This window comes from Gadus chalcogrammus, chromosome 16, assembly GCF_026213295.1.
Source record: "Gadus chalcogrammus isolate NIFS_2021 chromosome 16, NIFS_Gcha_1.0, whole genome shotgun sequence".
In the NCBI taxonomy this organism is placed as follows: Eukaryota; Metazoa; Chordata; class Actinopteri; order Gadiformes; family Gadidae; genus Gadus; species Gadus chalcogrammus.
Genome location: NC_079427.1, coordinates 2,536,699 through 2,556,611, shown reverse-complemented (window position 1 = coordinate 2,556,611; position 19,913 = coordinate 2,536,699). Strand labels below are relative to the sequence as shown.

The 19,913-nt window shown below is 43.4% G+C and overlaps 1 protein-coding gene across 2 annotated transcripts in view; it reads right to left on the bottom strand.

The window, feature by feature from the left end:
* The window catches only part of LOC130405754 (uncharacterized), a 164,063-nt gene that overhangs the window by 133,604 nt on the left and 10,546 nt on the right, over positions 1–19,913 (bottom strand). Inside the window, exons 6-17 of one of the 2 annotated variants that reach the window (XM_056610934.1) lie at positions 15,575–15,688; positions 11,534–11,638; positions 6,214–6,330; positions 5,093–5,221; positions 2,700–2,726; positions 2,421–2,470; positions 2,262–2,314; positions 1,896–2,116; positions 1,141–1,397; positions 636–761; positions 411–546; positions 246–332 (exon numbers count right to left, since the gene is read on the bottom strand). In XM_056610934.1, coding sequence (XP_056466909.1) covers positions 246–332; positions 411–546; positions 636–761; positions 1,141–1,397; positions 1,896–2,116; positions 2,262–2,314; positions 2,421–2,470; positions 2,700–2,726; positions 5,093–5,221; positions 6,214–6,330; positions 11,534–11,638; positions 15,575–15,688 — 1,422 coding nt within the window. The remainder of the gene's footprint in view (positions 1–245; positions 333–410; positions 547–635; positions 762–1,140; positions 1,398–1,895; positions 2,117–2,261; positions 2,315–2,420; positions 2,471–2,699; positions 2,727–5,092; positions 5,222–6,213; positions 6,331–11,533; positions 11,639–15,574; positions 15,689–19,913) is intronic. The other variant, XM_056610933.1, reaches the window with a different exon arrangement.

Sequence of the window (19,913 nt, the reverse complement as noted above, 5' to 3'; positions counted from 1 at the left end):
GTTAGACGATTACAAGCAAAAACATGTAGCTGTGGCATGTAGCTAGCCACAAATAATTAAAGCTTTGCTTTCCTCATCTCCTCTGTTTTCTGAATTGCGCATCTGAAGGCTTGAACCTTTCATTCTGGAAACCTTTGTGAACTGATCAGTACGATCGGTTCAGAGCAGCGTTGAGATGCGCCTCGCGCTTTCTGCAGTTTTTTCACCGTGCATAAAAGTTAAAATATGTTCAACAAAAAGTGTACCTCTCTGTCTGCTGTTGGCCCCATGGGACTTCCTCGAAAGAAATCGGAATATTTTCCATAGATTTGATTTCTCGCCGTTCCAATCATCTAGGGTTTGCCATAGAATGTGTCATGAGTCTTACGATGCAAACCACAAAACAAATTCAAATTGTGTCCATTGGTTACCTTCTCTGATTGTAGCAGACCACAAAAGTTCATCACAGTCTGAGTCCATGAGAAACAATCTGAAAGGAGGACGCTCACCGAAGCATGCTTCAGAAAAGCCCTTCAGTGCTAACACTTCAGTGACGAATTCTAGTTTCTGTACACACACAAACACAGTTAGATACAATGCTTTCTCTTTCCGTATTGCACAAAACAACACTAAGAATAAATGGCAGCACAACATACCGGAGGCTCAATATTCCTTTCTGGCTCGCTTGTGAGGTGGTAGAACTTCTCTTCCAGCCTACAGGCGGCCGGTTTGTAAATCTTGATGCATTTCTTCCTGGACTTGAGCACCTGTTTATTAATAGCCTGCACACACAGGAACAGGAGGGGCAGGACCAAATGGTCAGAGATGGAGAGAGGGAGGAAGAGTGAGAGGGAGGTATTCATAAGGGGGATGCTAGTTATTTTCAAGATAGCAAATCACAGAAACAGAGAGACAGATGAACCCTCAAGAGAGGATATTAAACTGAGCTACGTAGCCTAGCCTAGTGCAGTCTAGCCTAGCCCAGTCCAGCCTATTTTACTCTCCCATTTAAGCCCAGTTATCCCAGCTTGGTCTAGCACAGCTTAGCTCATCTTAGTCTGGTCCAGTTTGGTCTAGTCTGTCCGTCTATCCATGAATCTGTTTATCACACCCAGGGACCTCGTCCCATTACTGACTTGTTGGTCCATTTTGCTTCATCACCTGGATCTCAGAGTCGTAGTTCGAGGCCAAAAACAGGTGGAAGACAAATTTGTTTTTGTGGTATTTGTTCAGCTCCTTGTAAATCAACACCAACGCGTGGTGCTTTATCTTCTGACTTTCCGGAATGATGGGAGCCAGGAGAGAAAGCGAGGACACGCGCCATTTAACATGGCTCGCCGTGAAGTCCACCGTCGTCTCAATGTTGGCATGGCGTTCCTTTACATGCAGAACACTGAAGCTCAGCTCATGCTCAGGTTCTGTGGAAACATTTGTATAACATAACATTATTCGAGCCTGTTGGGAAATGATAATAGGCAGTATGTACAAAGAGTAAAGACACTCATAAGTAGAGAAATACATGTGAAAGTAAAACAATCAACATTATATTACAAGTGGTTCCAATGACAATTCTCTAATCCTGAATGCATTTTTTTTATAAGAAGGGATCTTGTGAAATGTAAAAAGAGGAAAACTGAACTGGGAGCCTTGTGATTGAACATCCTTCAAAGTTCCATGGTAATAAATAAAATATTAGAAAAATGGAACGAATTCAAAGGGAAAATAACAAAGTAAAATAATATACAACGTTGTGTATCCAAAGTCAATATGAGCTGAGTGAGTCAGCCCTATTTGAACCAAGAAATTACCAGAATGGTTGGTCAACAAAACACTGCCAAAGCTGCCATGCACACAGAGATTCTTAGATTATTCGGCTTATGAATCCCCCCCTCTTCACAGTCAGCGTGTGTTCTTACCAGCAAGGCACAGAGAGTGTGGGAAATGGATAAACTTGAGCACAGATGGATCGTCCACATCCACATCATAAACCGATCCAGCAGGCCTCCAGGAGTCTTTGAGGAACTCAGAGAATTGGAACCAGGACAGGACCGAGTAGCGGACCAGAGCCTGCTCCGACACTTCAAACACCAGACCTGTAGCCGAACACTCATAGGTCCCCTCGCCTTCCAGCTGTACCCTAACACACACACACACACACACACACACACACACACACACACACACACACACACACACACACACACACACACACTCTGTTTGTGGTTAGGACCATATTATTCTGAAACCCCATGGGAATCATGCGAGGACTGAATGTCACTCACTGGAAGCTCCACTTAGAAATCTTCATTGGGGTAACCTTCTCATTCTCAGGAGTCTGTAAAAAAGCACAAGCAAACAACAATAGAGAGCAATACTTCTAAATGTCTTAACTTTAAGGTCATTTATGTAATATAAAAGGTATTAATTTTGTTGAAATTTACCTGGTGAGCTGCTTTACATTTTTCACAATGTGACTTGAAGTGCATCTCCTCTGTCAGGATAAATAATTACTATTAGTAACAAAACCGACAGCATGTCCAGTCTAAGAGTATTTTGGACATTAAGCCCTCCAATAACAGTTGGCCTCATGATACACTGGAAGCCAGCATTCCTGATTCAGTGAACCTGGATATATTTTTTTATACCCAGTGAGATACTTCTGTTGTCGGATCAACTCGTCATTGAAACTCAAAGCTCAAAAGAAGAGTGACACTGCTCACCTTCATCCTCTTCATCATCTTCGTCGTCTGGCAAAAAGACAAACAGAAAGAAGGGTGAGGAGGTATGGAGAAACCCTGAGGAATGTAGTGTGAGAGAAATACCAGAAGGACCACAAATCTTACTGAGAACATGACCAGTGTGAATCATAGAGATCCGTAGAAACAAATAAATAATAATCTGAAAAACATCACAATGTAATAGAATGCAATTTCCTAAACGCAACAGCTGCGATTAAAAAAGGGGCATATTATGAAAAAAGCACTTTTCCTGGGATTTGGGGTGTAGTTGTGGGTAGATGGTGCTCCCACACACCTACAAACTTTGAAATAAGTCTGTACTAGATTTTTTGAGTGAGACACACATTTCTGGAAGCAGCCCGCCTCCAGCTACCAAACGAGCGAGTCAGTTTCCGCGCCCCCTCCTATGTAGGAAGGGAGAACATTTGAATATTACCTCCCACTTCCCCACTCCCCTCCAGTCAGAGCATCGCCAAGATTTTGTGGACCAGCGGACGAGCAGCTCCGGCGGGGGGAACTCGGCGTTAGCCCTGCAGGCAGCTAAGCTCCGGGAGTACAATCCCTTTCTCTGGCGCCGAGCTCACCCCGCCGGAGCTGCCGCCAAAGGGAAGTCGGGAGGAGGAGACGTGGAGGGGAAAGGGATTGCACTCCTGGAGCTGAGCTGCCGGACTGCCGCCGAGCTACCCCAGCCGGAGCTACTCGTCAGCTCCCGGAGTACACCGCCCGAGGTGCCGCACTGCGGCCGGACGGCTTCAACGGTGGCTGGCAGCTCCGGCGCGGGGAGCTCGGAGGCAGTCCAGCAGCTCAGCTCCCGGAGTACAATCCTTTTCTTCTCCATGTCGCGGTTCATGGACTTCAGAGAGTCAATGCCAAAGTTCCTTCCCCCCAATTATTCTCAACCACGGCCGAGATATCCCCCACTACGAGTCTTTACTTGTGGAAGTACCAGAGACGTCAGACAGTCTTTATTATTAATAATGTCATCCGAGGCGCACATAGATTTTGGCCGTGATATTAGATAGATTATATAACTACCTGTATATAATATTATTATTATTTTATATTATATTGTATAGATATAGAGCTCCAGGAGGCAGCAAACTGCAACAATCCCTTCTCCTCCATGCTGTGGTTCAGTCCGACAGCTCATTGGTCAATGGGAAGCAGCTAATTTGCATCAATGCTACAGACACCAGAAACAGCGCATTCTGAAGGGACTGAAACAGAGGGGAATAGCGGTAGACGATATATTTTTTCCTAAAAGCTATTTCCAGCAAACAGCTTCAAAAACATGTTTTCTGGAACTCAAAATATGTTTACTTGTTGGGAAAACACCATAATATGTCTCCTTTAAACAAATTCTAAAATTATATCCTGTATTTTTCCAATGCTGCTGGGCTGTTGCAACAAACAAATTTCTCCTATGGAGGATTAATAAAGTTTCATCTAATCTAAATGTTACATATTAGGTCTTTAATATCTGAGGGGTCGACGTGTTTCATGGATATTTTAACTGATGAATGTTGGACTGCATCAGAGACCAGGAGGGTTTTTAGTTGAACAGCAAGTTAAGACTGCTTCATTGTGCTCCTTTTACATCAGTCTTTTGTATTATAATATGATATTATGTACCCTGTGTTTCTTTAGTCAGCTAGAACCACACACGCACACGCATGGGCACACACACACGCACACACATCCCATTACTTATTGCCAATAACTATCTCTGACCAAGTGTTCTACAGTCTGGGGAGGATCAAATGAAACCTCTAAGTGAATGGCCTCTTGCCTGGTCTCTAACCGAACTGCTGGGAGGAAAATCGAATAAGTAAAGAACTGAGTGGGTGAGGGCACAGACGCTGACCACTTAAAATGGCAATAAGTGGTCAATAAGGCCTTTAGCAATAGCTGAATCACAAAGCAATTACAATGTGGTCAAAAGAAGTTGAAGCATTCAATGAATCTGTTTCATATCATTGTCACCTGATTAGAGATAACGTGTGACCGATTTGCTTTAGTTACCTATAGAAGCTATGGAAATGGAATGCGTGGACTCTGGTGGGTTCAAGAAAATGTCGACCTCCAAAAAAAGTTTGCATTAGAAAATATACATCAGTCATGCGAAGTACGTTCGAAACAAGCAATAGGTTTAGAATTTGTATCCCAGAATCCCTGACAGATGTTCAAGAAAGCCACACATCTTTGACCTAGTTTAAAAACGAAGTAAGTATTTATAAAATGAGGTCTCTATGTTATTATACGATATATATTATATATCTGGTGTGTGTGAAATGTATTTTGACTGGGAAGAACTATGATATAGAGGGTTATCCAGGTATACTTATTACTCCTCAAACTAGGAGACTTCAACTCACCCAGCATGCCGTCGCTTTTAGGCATTCTGCGGTGAGGATCATCGTACGCCGCACCAGAAAGGCGCCCCTGCCTGGTACTGAAAGACTGCTTCTTTAAAAAGACAGATTTAATACGATTCCATACACGTCCTGAAAGACAAATTAAGAGAATTTGAAAATGGCATTAATACATTTTCTTTACTCTGCAAAATACTGTCATTTACAGAACTGACTTCCTCAGTTTACTTCTGCTAAACCGAATTGTTTCAGCGTTTGGTCAAAGTGGCCCAAATAACCAAGCTGAATTTCCAAAAAGTGTGTCATGAACTGTATTTGACTTCATATTGTTAGGTGTCTGATCTCTCCTTGTCCACAAGATGTCCTTAGACTGTTCCCCTCACTTCACATCTCCAGCCTGCGGTCACCTCATACCCCTCAGCTGTGTGTTTATCTTCCAACCTGCAACTCATTCCCTGGTTAGTCTCTCCCCATTTATACAAGTTCACCTCCTTTGTTTCCTTGGTAAACAGGTCCTTAAAGACCGATTTAAAATGGGGAGCTTTAAGTAGGGTTATAAATGTTCTGGGACGGTCCACGTCTCTGAGGGAATCTGTTCCATAGCCAGGGAGCACAACTGAAGGCCCTGCCTCCCAATTTTCTTCTGGTTCTCCCAATGCCTCCAGCTCCATCAGGGAGATGGAGCTGGAGGAGCAGAGATAGCAAGAGGCTGTTCAACGCACCCCTACCAATTCTACAAACTGCTGCAAGTTGTTTTCTTTTTAAAAGAAAGAAATCTCTTTCATGAATTAAACTAGAAAAAAAAAAAAATCTGCTATAAAGTATGCGGTTTTGAGATGCCCCTTCGTTTTCGCCTCACACTGCAACGGCACAACTTGAATAGCATTAGCCATCACATTCCTTGCTGAATCTGCCCCACGCTTTCTTTTCAGGGCTGCTGTTTGAGAAACGAGTGGCGACTTAAAGTTGACGTTTCACAACACCGGCTGGTAAAAGGCACGACAACCCGTACATTATACAAATCAAGCAGCTTCTTTAAGCGTTGTTAAATTCCAACCATGGATACAATCTGCGCTGGTTAGCCTAGAACTTGTCTTTGTTCTGCTTGGTGATGTTATCGTTACCTGTTCGAGGAACCGGAGTGATGTTGACATCACTGCCGTTGCCGGTCGCGTTAAGATTAACTTCAGTCCTTTCTGGGTCTGGTGTTTTCTCCTGAGAAGGTCCCACTTCAGGAGAGTCTGAGTTTAATGTAGTGATTATTGAAGTAAAGTCATTACTAAATCAATAACCAGCAATTATTGTATCATTAGTTCATTGATACAGTAATTCATATTGTTAAATAAAGGGTACATAATATAAAAATTGTATCATTTTATTTGTTTATTTATGAGAAATAAGCATTTGTGAACAGTGACTAATAGTCATACAGTAATCTTTTGAAAAGCGTTAAAAGTGTCACATGGAAATGTAGTAGAAAGCAGGAGGCCTCGGTTACACTGGTGCATCCGATCACACTTTTGTGATCGGATGCACCAGATCGGAACCCAGGTCTAACGTCCATACTTGGTTCTTTAATACAAACTCTGTGCCCTTTATTTATTACTCCATTCGGTTTTTACACCTGCTTTGAGTTGGCAATCCTTGATCATCTTACTTTTGAATCACTGCATGACAACTCGAAGATCACCTCATTCATGCATTTGACTTAAGTTCAAAATAAGCCATTGTCACGGTTAGCGGGTGGCAGGCAGGTAGGACCCAATCGCAGACAGTTCAGGTAAAAGGATAATTTATTAACTCAAAAGGCAAGGAACACCGAGAACACGGGTGACGCGGGTAACACAGGAAACAAAGGTAATACACAGGACACAACTCACCACAAACTAAAATGATCCGACAAGGAAAAAAGGAAAGACAAGAGCTTAATTACCAAACACACACAGGGCACGCAACGAGTAACAGCTGAAACACATTAGGGGAGGGAGCAGTAATCACACAGGAGGGAAACCTGACATGGGGAGAAACAAGACCGATACCAAAGTAAAAACAGGTAACACACCAAAACAAGACAAGGAAACCGACAGATCATGACAGCCATAGGTTTAACATTCCATTCCAACATTCTCTTCTGCACCACCTTGATTCTTAAGCGGAAAGCTTTAGAAAAAAAAAAGAAGCTTTTTTTTTTTTTTTTTCTGGGTTACTTAGCCTTTCCATTTTAGAACCAAATACAATTATCTCTGTTTTGTCCTCATTTAGTTGAAGGAAATTTCGGCACATCCATTCTTTCACTTGCTCAATGCACTGGCACAGCAGATCTATGGGCCGATAGTCATTTGGCGATAGTGATACATAGATTTGCATGTCATCAGCATAGCAATGATGGTCAATATTGTTATTTTGCATGATTTGCCCTAGTGGGAGCATGTAGATGTTGAATAAAGAGGGTCCTAAGATCGAACCTTGTGGGACTCCACATGTCATGTTGGTTGATTCTGATACAAAGTCGCCAATGGACACAAAGTAGTTCCTATTTTGTAGGTAGGACCTGAACCAAATTAAAACTGTGACTGAAAGCCCTACCCAGTTTTCTAACCTGTCCAGAAGTATTGTATGGTCTACAGTGTCGAATGCAGCACTGAGGTCAAGTAGCATTAGTATTGAGGTTTTGCCAGAGTCTGTGTTAAGACGGATGTCATTTACAACTTTAATAAGGGCGGTCTCAGTCCTGTGCAGGGGTCGAAATCCTGATAGGAAGGTGTCATAGCAACCAGTTGATGCCAGGATGTGATTAAGGCGCCGTCCACACAAAGCCGAAACGGGCGAAACCGTTCCGGTTTCGATGTATCCGGTTTCGGAGTATCTCCGTAAAGACGGAGTCAAGCGAAACCGGGTAGATCTGTAGAAACGCTGTAGTACACATGCCAGGCCCATAAGGGGCGCTGCTTCTGCTACAGAAATCCAGAAGAAATTTAAATAAGAAGAAGAGGCGAGCATGCGCACAAAGGCTGCCCCCCGAACCACTAACAACACAAACAAACAGTCAGTCAACAATCACAACACTTTTTTGTTGTGAGTTCTGTGACTCCGCGGGCTTAACAGTCATTGGCTAGAGGGTCGAGGGGTGACGATGACGTCATGGTTTACGGTTTCAGTCGGTTTCAGGCGTCCACACGAATCCTAAACGAAACCGGGTAGATTTGAAACCACCTCCGAGGGTGGTTTCAGAAGTATACGGTTTCGGTCAGTGGATTCACCGGCTTCGTGTGGACGGAAGGCTGAACCGTACAAGACCTTTGCGGTTTCGCCATGAAATCGGCTTTGTGTGGACGGGGCCTAAGTTGCTGGAGGACTTTCTCAATGATTTTATTTATGAAGGGTAGATTTGATATTGGGCTGTAGTTGTTAATAATAGAGGCATCTAGGCTCCGCTTTTTTAAAAGGGCTTTAATTACTGCAGTTTTCAAAGCTTTTGGGAAATTGCCTGACTGGAGAGAGTTGTTAACTATCTGCAGTACGTCTACTGCTAGGCAGTCGAAAACATTCTTAAAGAGGTTGGTAGGTAAAGTATCAAGGCAACAGGTGGATGGCTTTAGTTTTGTAACAGTTTCCACAAGAGTTTGAGAGTCTATAACATTAAAGCATGCCATCCTTGCCACGTTACTTTTGCCTGAACAGGGTGGTAGTCCAACATTTTTGTTTGAAGTGGAGATATTGATGGCGTGTCCGATGCCTTCAATTTCATCAGTATAAAAAGCTGCAAACTCATTGCATTTCTGCGTGGAATGGAGATCAGGTGGAATTTGTGTAGGGGGGTTGGTCAGTCTGTCAACAGTTGCAAATAAGGTTTTTGCATTATTAGTGTTGGTTTTAATAATATTGGAGAAAAATGTTTCTCTAGCAGTTTTTAAGTCTAAATTGTTGGCACGGAGGCTCTCTTTATAGATATCATGGTGAATATGAAATTTTGTTTAACCTTCCTGCATTCTTTTTTCTGTGCTGATACAGAAGCAGCTTTTCTCCAGGGTGCCTTTTGCTTTCCAGATATCGTTTTAACCTTTTAAGGTGCAATGACATCTATGACTTTCAAAATGTTCAAATTAAAGTTTTCTACAAGATCATCAGCAGAACATGGGTTGAGAGGTGGTAGCAAGGAGATGGCCTTTTTAAAAAGTACATTAGAATCTTGATTGATATACCGTTTTTTGACAGTATTTGATTTTGTCTGTATGTCGGGAATAAAAGATATGTTAAAGAAAACACAAAAGTGGTCAGACAAGGAAGGATCAGTCACAGAGAGATCAGAAACATTGAGGCCCTTTGTGATAACCAGGTCTAGAGTGTGCCCCTTACAATGAGTAGCCTCTTTCACACGTTGAGACAGTTCAAATGTGTCCAAAACTTGTCATTCAAATCATCAGTATGAAAATTGAAGTCACCAGTTATAACTCGACAGTCTATTTCTGTGGAGATGCTAGACAATAATTCTGTGAAGTCATCAAAAAAATCTGCAGAGTATGTGGGTGGCCTGTAAATAATTAATAGGAGAACTCTGGGGGAGCATTTCAATACAGCACTAAGGTATTTAAATGATGGAAAATCACCAAATAGAGACCTAACATTAAGTAGAGCCATCCTGATGGTGTTGTTAATAGGCTTTAAGGTTGTTTTTGGTTTGGAGGCAATAGATATGAGACTTGTGACTTGTGAGGTTAGCAGTGTGTCTAAGTTTCCCTTTGTTAACTCTCTTAGTGGTTACAGCATGAATGCAAAAGTTGCCATGTTTTGACGTAGGCAACCATGGGTTCAGCAGATTATGTGAAACTTCCTTTATACTTTGTCTACGGTTGAACTCTTTTTTGTCTCAGTAATACTTAGGACTACTATCAGTACAGGGGGTAACACCCAGAAATAACACCCAAATTTTAAGTACAGGTAGGTGGGTGTGTACTGCTATGCATTTATATTCATATGTATTTGTACATAGACCATACAGCAAAGGTACTTAATATTATAGTCATACACAAACTGTAGTAGGCTGGGCTACTACAGTGGGTCAAATAGCAATGGCCATAAAGTAGGTCTTTATATGCAGTGTAAGTGTCATGGTCTGTCTGTTTCCTTGCCTTGTTTTGGTGTGTTTCCCTGTGTTTTCTGTTTTACTTTGGTATCTCTGTCTTGTTTCTCCCCATGTCCTGTCAAGTTTCCCTCCTGTGTGATTACTGCTACCTCCCCTAATGTGTTTCAGCTGTTCCTCGTTGCGTGCCCTGTGTTTGGTATTTAAGCCCTTGTCTTTCCTTTGTTCCCCGTCGGATCATTGTGGTTGGTGGTGTCCTGTGTGTTACCTGTGTTCCCTATGTTACCCGTGTTACCTGCGTCACCTGTGTTCTCCGTGTTCCTTGCCTTTTTGCGTTAATAAATTACCCTTTACCTGAACTCTCTGCTATTGGGTCCTATCTACATTTATATTTAGGGCATTTAGCAGACGCTTTTATCCAAAGAGACTTACAATAAGTACATTTGTCATGAGAAGTGCATCAATATATCGCTGTCGGTACAGAAAGGATGTTCATAGAACCAAGTACAACAATCGCTAGGCTAACCAATTCCCCGTGTTACAGCCATGATAGCAGCTACTGTAGTTGCTTCACAGTTAAGTACTACAATACAATACAATACAACACAACACAATACAGTGTACAATGGTGGCCAGAAGGGGGAGGGTGGCTATGTTTCCTACCTGCCGGCCTGCCACCCGCTAACCGTGACAGTAAGCTTGTCCCTGCAAGTCAGGATGTAGGCTATGAGAGTAGCCTACATAGAGTAATTGCAAATGCATTTTTATTTACTCAGGACCCGGCCTGGAATTTCGTGATTTTAGGGGCAAGGCCCCTTGGCCTGCAGCGGGGCAACTTTTTTGAGGGCACAAAGGCCACATGCCAGGGCATCAAGACCTTAAGTTAAAAAACATGATTTTGATTTCACTTAAATAGACAAATCCATTTCTAAAAGCATCAACGCCTTTTTAATAAACAGTGTTACACTTCTAGAGAAATTGTTCATTGTTTTGCAGTTATTATCTGCATCTTGAAGAGCCCTTTTGCAATAATTCTCCACTTCGTTTTCAAAAGGAAAATAAATCGAGTGATTTTGTTAAAGGAGACATATTATGGTGTCTTTCCAACAAGTAAACATAGTATTTGAGATCCAGAAAACATGTTTTTGAAGCTGTTTTCTGGAAGTAGCTTTTAGAAAATACAATTTTGCCTAGGGTTATGCGCCAGAGGATCAGGCTAAGGTCAGGGGGGCGTTTGCTCAAAAAAGGTTGAGAACCACTGGTTTAGGCAAACTTTTTTTCAAAGTTTGCATGCGTGTGGGAGCACCATAGACCCAAAACAACACCAACAGAAGGGGTGAATTGAGATTCACCATTGAACTCACCGCATAAAATTGGAAGTGACGACTCAGAGTCCACAGGGACACTTAGACAGCTTAGCTTAGACCTGGACAAGCTCCGCTGTCTGCTACTGCCTGACGCCACCGGCTCTGAAAGACAAATCAATAGAATTTGCAAATTGTGTTGAATATTTTCTTGTTTTCTGAAAAATACAGAAATGTAAGATCTGACTTCCTCGGATACTACTTAAACAATATGTGTCAGTGTGTGATACCTGTAATCCCTATGTTACCCGTATTACCTGCGTCACCTGTGTTCTCTGTGTTCTTTGACTTTTTGCGTTAATAAATTACCCTTTACCTGAACTTTCTGCTATTGGGTCCTACCTGCCTGCCTGCCACCCGCTAACCGTGACAGTAATCTTGTCCAGGGCCTGCAAGTCCGGATGTAGGCTATGAGAGTAGCCTACATAAAGTAATTGCAAATGCTATTTTATTTACTCAGGACCAGGCCTGGAATTTCATGATTTTAGGGGCAAGGCCACTTGGCCTGCAGCTGGGCAACTTTTTTGAGGGCACAAAGGCCACATGCCAGGGCATCAAGACCTTAAAGGTTGGGTATGGAATTCTCTTTTTTGGCCATTTTTGCAAAATTACTTGAAATCCTTAACATAACCCACTTACAGCCACTGAGTAAAAAGTACTGACATGAAAATTAAACAAGTCAATCATCTGTGGAACAGGCAGGGCGCGAGAAACTCCAGCCAATGATTTCCAGACCCACCGAGTGGCATTGGACCGTTAGTACGTCAATCAAGCGGTCGTACTGCACTCCCCCTCCCCCCGCGCGACCCCTTCGTGCACGTACTCAAAGCTCGTGACCCAGAGCAAGCTTCTGTTTGTTGTTATACTGCGGTGGCTACTGGAGCTGGCTAACTAGCTAATGGCTCGCTCTCCGCATCTGTGTTCGCTCGTGCATGATTGCGCGTCCATGTACTTGGAATGGGTGGAGTCAGAGTCAGCGTTGAAGGAGAGGGGGTAGGACCATTTGAGCAGTGGCGTATCCAGGACATTTTTACTGGGGTGGCCAAGATGGGACACAAAGCTAGTGTGGGGTGGCCATGGCATAGCGAAGTTTAATACATACACGTACGCAGCCAACTGCGGTTTGAATCCCGGTCCTTTGCTGCATGTTGCATCCCCTCTCTCTCCCATGATTTCCTGTCTCATAACTGTCAAATAAAGGTGTCTATGCTGGTGAAATGACTTTTTTTTTTTAAAGTCATTTTTTAAATTCCATTTCCACCTATCACAGTCCTCAAGTATATCTGGTTATTTTAACATGTCTATTTTTAATCAGTAATTATGAATAGGGTAAACATTTTCTAAGAGCCATTTCCTTATAGTGGATTAAAGTCCTCATCTCTTCACAAGTTAAATTAGAGTAGCAAAATGCAACTGCTCTTAACTCATCCTATATAATAACATTAATCAGCTCATCATCTGTGTCACCTGTATTGTTACCTGTGTTTGCTTTACTAATTGAGGCGCCATCTTGTGGTTACATAAAACACAGCAATCCAGGCAACAGAACAAACCAAAATGCTTTAAGATAGACCTTATTAAAAAGTGTATCTGTAAGCAAAGGATAAATTAAGCTTGTAAGGAAAAAAACAAAAATATTAGTTGTTTTTGCTTTACATGCTTAGTTTATGTTATTATTTAGCTTAGATCTAATTTGTTGGAGATACTGGAATTCGATTTTTTTGGTTTGTTCTTTGCTTTGGTGTGTTTTTATTTAATCACAAGATGGCACCTAAATTAGTAAAGCAAACATAGGTAACAATACAGGTGACATTTTAACTCCAAAGTATATACTATAAAGTAATGTTAGGTAAACCTTCAAACTCTCATGAACAATAGAGGATTCTAATAATAGTAACAAAGTGCAATAGAGGTAGCTAGTTCTTGCTTTTGCTCATTCTCCTGCTACAAAATGCTTTCATATAGGCCATAAGACCACAAGACAAGACTTAAAGTCCAATGCAATGCCACCAGACCAAATATAACTGGAACCCCTTAAATAACAGCTTTGACTCCATTAAAATGTCAAAAAGAAAGGAGGTGTCAACAATGTGCCTAATTATGTCTATTTATAGGATCTACAAAGGTTTATTTTTACATAACTACCACTCTTACAACTCACTTTTAATAACACAATTAACACATATTGCATCTCAAGCATTTGTGGCATTTGAATGCAACAAATAAGACACAGCTTGTTCTTGTGTTATAGCTACTTAAATCTAGACTGTCACACTATGTTTCACACACTGGTTGGCCAAAAATATAACATTAGCTCTATTGAACACACACATCTGCAAAAAACACCATCAGTCTTCAGTCCAGAAAACATCTTTTCATATTTCATGGCGGTATCCAAAACACTAACGTTACATGCTTAACTTGGTTTGCAGGCTGCTAAGCTAGCTAGTGCAGTAGTTCGTCTTTTAGCTGCTACTTAGTGCTGGATAAAGTTTTCCTACACATTCAGAGGGAACTACGATATAACTAAACATTAAATTACCATACCTCTCAACGACAGATTTCAGCGTCTTTATCGTTTTTATATTGTTCACATTGTCACTGTGACCGTTGTCGTCCTCCTGTTTCACGGACCAGCAGCATGTGCAGCGCGCTCATCTCATGGGTTACCTGACCTGCATAGCTAAATGTCCGCCGAGCAGAAATCAGCTCTCACAGCCTCAGTACGACCATTACTGTGTTAGTTAAAAATGTAAAACTGACCCTAAATCAGTTGATCAGCTGTCATCATTGATTGACAGTATTTCTCTTATTTCTTGTGTTGACGAACTTGACCAACTACCTATCAGATCTGGGGTGGCCACAGGGGTGGCCAATGAGCTTTCAGGGGTGGCCCTGGCCACCCCAGGCCACCCCCTAGAATCGCCACTGCATTTGAGTTGTGTATTTTCAAAATCTGCTGGCGTTTCGCAAATCCCATACCCAACCTTTAAGTTAAAAAACATGATTTTGATTTCACTTAAATAGACAAATCCATTTCTAAAAGCATTAACGACTTTTTAATAAACAGTGTATCACTTCTGGAGAAATTGTTCATTGTTTTGCAGTTTTTATCTACATCTTGAAGAGCCCTTTTGCGATAATTCTCCACTTTCCAACAAGTAAACATAGTATTTGAGATCCAGAAAACATGTTTTTGAAGCCGTTTTCTGGAAGTACCTTTTAGGAAATACAATTTTGCCTAGGGTTAGGCAAACTTTCTTTCAAAGTTTGCATGCGTGTGGGAGCACCATAGACCCAAAGCAACACCCCAAATCCCAGGAAAAGTGTTGTTTTCATAATGTGTCCCCTTTAAATGTTAAAACTGTATTATTGTCTATAAGACGAGTCATATTGCCATAAGTAATATACATTTTTTAATTACACATTGTAATCATGATTTTTTCAAAATGACAATAACCCTCCCTCTGCCGTCATGGGGGTCGCCAGTGTTGCCAGATTGGGTGGGAAATCTGGCCCAATCTGGCAACACTGGCGGAGGCGTCATTTACTGATCCGAAGTAGTTTTATTTCAGAGTGCAGCAAAAAGCTCCGCTGTGCTTGAACTTAAGAAATGCTTGAGAAAATGTAACTTGTGTGGACAGTACTGCAGTACTTGGTCAAACGCTTCCCGAATGTAAGCGTTTTCGAACGCTTACATTTACTCACATCGTCTTTGGGATCACTGTGCTGTATGGATCGGGTCAACGAGAGCTCTTTAACGCTTGAATTTGTATTGGTCACACTTGTTGATAACGCTGCTGTTGTGTTGACCAATCAAGTACGTACATACTAACATTCCGTGGCTGGGGCGGACTTGACAGGAGAGGGCAGAGAGGCAGGGAGCATGATCTTACTTTCAAGGGGATGTCAGCCCTCCCCCTTACCCCTCAATAAAATGACAATCGGGAAAATGCTACCCTGCGCCTTAACGCGAAAAAGTGAGGGTCAGGGGTGAGGGTTTGGGTGAAGGGGCGAATTTAGTTTCACCATTGAACTCACGCAGCTTGCCACCAGCAAATGAAAATGGAAGTGACGACTTAGAGACCCCAGGGCCGGACAGCTCAGGCTTGGACAAGCTCCCCTGTCCACTACTGCTTGACGGCACTGGCCAATCTGAAAGACAAATCAATAGAATTTTGCAAATTGCGAAAACAAGAAAAAAATATTTTCTTGTAACGTAACATCCGACTTCCTCGGATACTACTTAAACAATATGTGTCAGTGTGTGTTAACAATTTCATGAATAACCCAAAGTTATCCTCAACATGCCCTGGGCAGGTTTTTCATGTCAAATTACAGCCCCATGAAGTACACTGTAAACATACATAACATACATGTCACATGTCATGTAATCTTTCAAAGTGAGTACATGAATCAGAATGTATTGTTATCTGAAGTACTAGCTGCTGTTCATAGATTCGGGATTTCTCAACCTGGAGACTATTTTATGATCAATTTGGGTCTAAGTGACTAATCCGGACAGCGATTCTTGAGATCCTGGCACACACACACACACACACACACACACACACACACACACACACACACACACACACACACACACACACACACACACACACACACACACACACACTACTGCCAAGAACTATGTCTGACCAAGTGTTCTCCAGTCTTGTCATCGGAAATATGTCAGTCATGCGAAGGATTTGTTTGAAACCACCCATAGCTTTAGAATTTATGTCCCAGAATCCCCAACAGATATTCCAGAAAGCCACACAACTCTGTCATTTAAAAAAAAAATCAAGTTTGTATTCATTAAATTAGGTCTTATTAAGTCATTATATGATCTATCATTTATCTGGTGTATGTGAAATGTATTTTGACAGGGAAAAACTATGACATAGAGGGTTATGTTACTTATTAATCCTAAAAGTAGGAGACTTACTGCGGGAAGCTATTTTGGACCAGGACGCAGGCGGGGACTTCGGACGAGGAGGCCTCTCCTGTCCGCTACTGGAATGGAACGCCATTAAGGGTAGCGCCGACATGTGTGTAAAATTTGATCTTGATCCGATGTCTAATTTTGGATTTTTTGGGATTTATGATTTTCCAAGTGTAACGTAGCTGATAAACAAATATTCAAAACGCTACCGTTTCGTCGTCGAATGTCGGATCAAAAGATTGTTCGAATAAATGTAAAATAAATGTAGTGTCTATGTCCGAAAAGTTGAGTAATAAAAGGAACTACAACTGAAAGCAGTTATCCAGGGGTCCAAGCGATGTGCATTTCGCCGGCACAACGCGAAGCATGTATTCCAAACGCTACCGTGAACCTGTGGATATAACGGTTTTGACTGTGAGAGGTTCGGTGTGGGAGTTATAGCCCCAAACGCGTTTTTCCTTGGTATAGCGCCACCTAACACCACTCAACGGGGGACTAGGGACTGCTGTGTCTGTGTTTTTACAGAGACATGGCTCAACGATCGAGTCCCGGATGCGGCCATTCAGCTAGACGGACTAACCTCGCATCGAGCCGACAGGGACTCATCACTGTGCGGCAAGACCCGAGGTGGCGGACTGTGTGTTTACATCAACACTGACTGGTGCAACAACTCTGTCCTAGTCTCAAAGTACTGTTCATCGCTGGTGGAATACGCGGTTGTGGGATGTAGACCCTTTTATTTGCCACGAGAGTTCTCCTCCCTGCATGTGGTAGCTGTTTACATTCCCCCCAGTGCAAATGCTAAGGCTGCGCTGGCCGCACTTTACGGAGCCATTAGCGATCTCCAAAACACTCACCCAGAAGGACTGCTCATTGTCGCTGGAGATTTCAACCATGCAAATCTCCAAACTGCGCTTCCTAAATTTCATCAACATCTGGATTTTGCGACGAGAGGGGCGAGCATGCTGGACCTTGTTTACACCAACGTAATTGGTGCGTACCGGGCTGAGCCCCGCCCCCACTCGGATACTCGGATCACATCTCCGTCAAGCTGATCCCAGCATACAGACCGCTCGTCAGATGCTCCAGACCAGCCAAGAAACAGGTGAAAACCTGGCCAGCAGGAGCCATCTCTGCCCTCCAGGACTGTTTTGAGTGCACCGACTGGCATATGTTTAGGGAAGCAGCAACCACCGACGGCTTCATTGACCTGGAGGAGTACACAGCATCAGTGACTGGTTACATCAGTAAGTGCACTGATGACGTCACTGTCACCAAGTCCATCACCACACGCTCCAACCAGAAGCCATGGATGACTGCAGAGGTACGTGCACTGCTGAGAGCCCGAGACATAGCCTTCAGAGCAGGTGATAAGGGCAACACTGGCCCAGGCTATCAGGGACGCTAAGCCTGCACATGCTCAGAAAATCCACAGCCACTTCAGAGACAGTGGAGACACACGGCAGCTATGGCAGGGCATCCAAGCCATCACCAACTACAGGACATCTACACCAGCCTGTGACAGCGATGCCTGATTGCCTGATGCGCTGAACGTGTTCTACGCCCGGTTTGAAGCAAAAAATGATGTGGTGGCGGAGAAGAACATTCCCTCTCCCGACGAACAAGTGCTACGTCTGACCACGGCTGAGGTGAAAAAGTCACTGTTCAGAGTGAATCCGCGTAAGGCTGCTGGCCCAGACAACATTCCCGGGAGTGTGCTCAAAGGATGTGCAGACCAGCTGGCAGATGTTCTCACGGACATCTGCAACATCTCCCTGAGCAGTGCCAACGTCCCATCGTGCTTCAAAACTACCACCATTGTCCCTGTGCCGAAAAAGTCACCTGTGTCCTGCCTCAACGACTACCGCCCCATAGCACTCACTTCTACCATCATGAAGTGCTTTGAGAGGCTGATCCTGAGGCACATAAAGAGCCTCCTGCCTCCCACCCTAGACCCCCTGCAGTTTGCGTATCGAGCAAACCGCTCTACCGATGACGCCATCTCAACCACCCTCCACCTAGCACTCACCCACCTGGAAAAAAAAAGGACACATATGTTAGAATGCTGTTCATAGACTTCAGTTCAGCATTCAACACAATCGTCCCCCAGCACCTGATCACGAAGCTGGGCTTGCTGGGCCTGAACATCTCCCTCTGCAACTGGATCTTGGACTTTCTGACGGGGAGACCCCAGACAGTCCGGATCGGGAAAAACACCTCCAACACCACCACTCTGAGCACAGGGGCCCCTCAAGGCTGTGTGCTCAGTCCACTGCTGTTCACACTACTGACGCACGACACGGCTCGAATCACATCATCAAGTTCGCAGACGATACGACCGTGGTGGGTCTGATAGAAAAGAACGACGAGTCAGCTTACAGAGAGGAGGTGAAACAACTGCTAACCTGGTGCAAAGTCAACAACCTGTCCCTGAACGTAGACAAAACCAAAGAGATTGTTGTTGACTTCAGGAGAGCACAGAGGGACCACGAGCCGCTGGACGTTGATGGCTCCCCGGTGGAGATCGTGAAGAACACCAAATTCCTTGGTGTCCACCTGGCCGAGAGCTTAACCTGGTCCCTCAACACCGGCTCCACGGTTAAGAAAGCCCAGCAGCGCCTCCACTTCCTGAGAAGGCTGAAGAGAGCCCACCTCCCAACCCCACATCTCACCACTTTTTACAGAGGGACCATAGAGAGCATCCTGGGTAGCTGCATCACTGCCTGGTTCGGAAACTGCACCAAACTTGACCGCAAGAACCTGCAGCGAGTAGTGAGGACAGCTGAGAAGATCATCGGCGTCTCTCTCCCCTCCATCTCAGACATCTACATCACTCGCTGCATCCGCAAGGCAACCAGCATTGTGGATGACCCCTCCCACCCCTCACACAAATTCTTCTCCCCCCTTCCGTCTGGCAGAAGGTACCGGAGCATCCGGTCCGCCACAACCAGACTACAGTACAGCTTCTTCCCCCAGGCCATCCGACTCCTCAACTCTAAGGGACAGATCTGATCATCTCTGTTACCCGTGGTTTATGCACTATTGCACTATTGCTTTATATTCATATTTATTATATTCATATTTATATTCCCGCAGTACTCAGACACATAGTCATATTTATATTTATATTCCCGCACTACAAATTCCACACAGTCACTTTACTGGTTTGCAGTTATATGTAGCATGTTGTTGTTGTTGTTGTTGATTTTTTGTTATTATTGTCGCTCTATGTTGCACCTTATGTTCTTGGGAAACGCTATTTAATTTCACTGTATACTGTGTATATGGCTGAAATAACAATAAATTATCTTGAATCTTGAATCTTGAACCTAGTGACCGGTATGTCTGGATTTTGTCGTCTGCGTAGACCTTACGGACCTGGATCTAGTCATGCTATAGACGTTTCTGCACCATTTACGGTTTGGGCTGTGGACC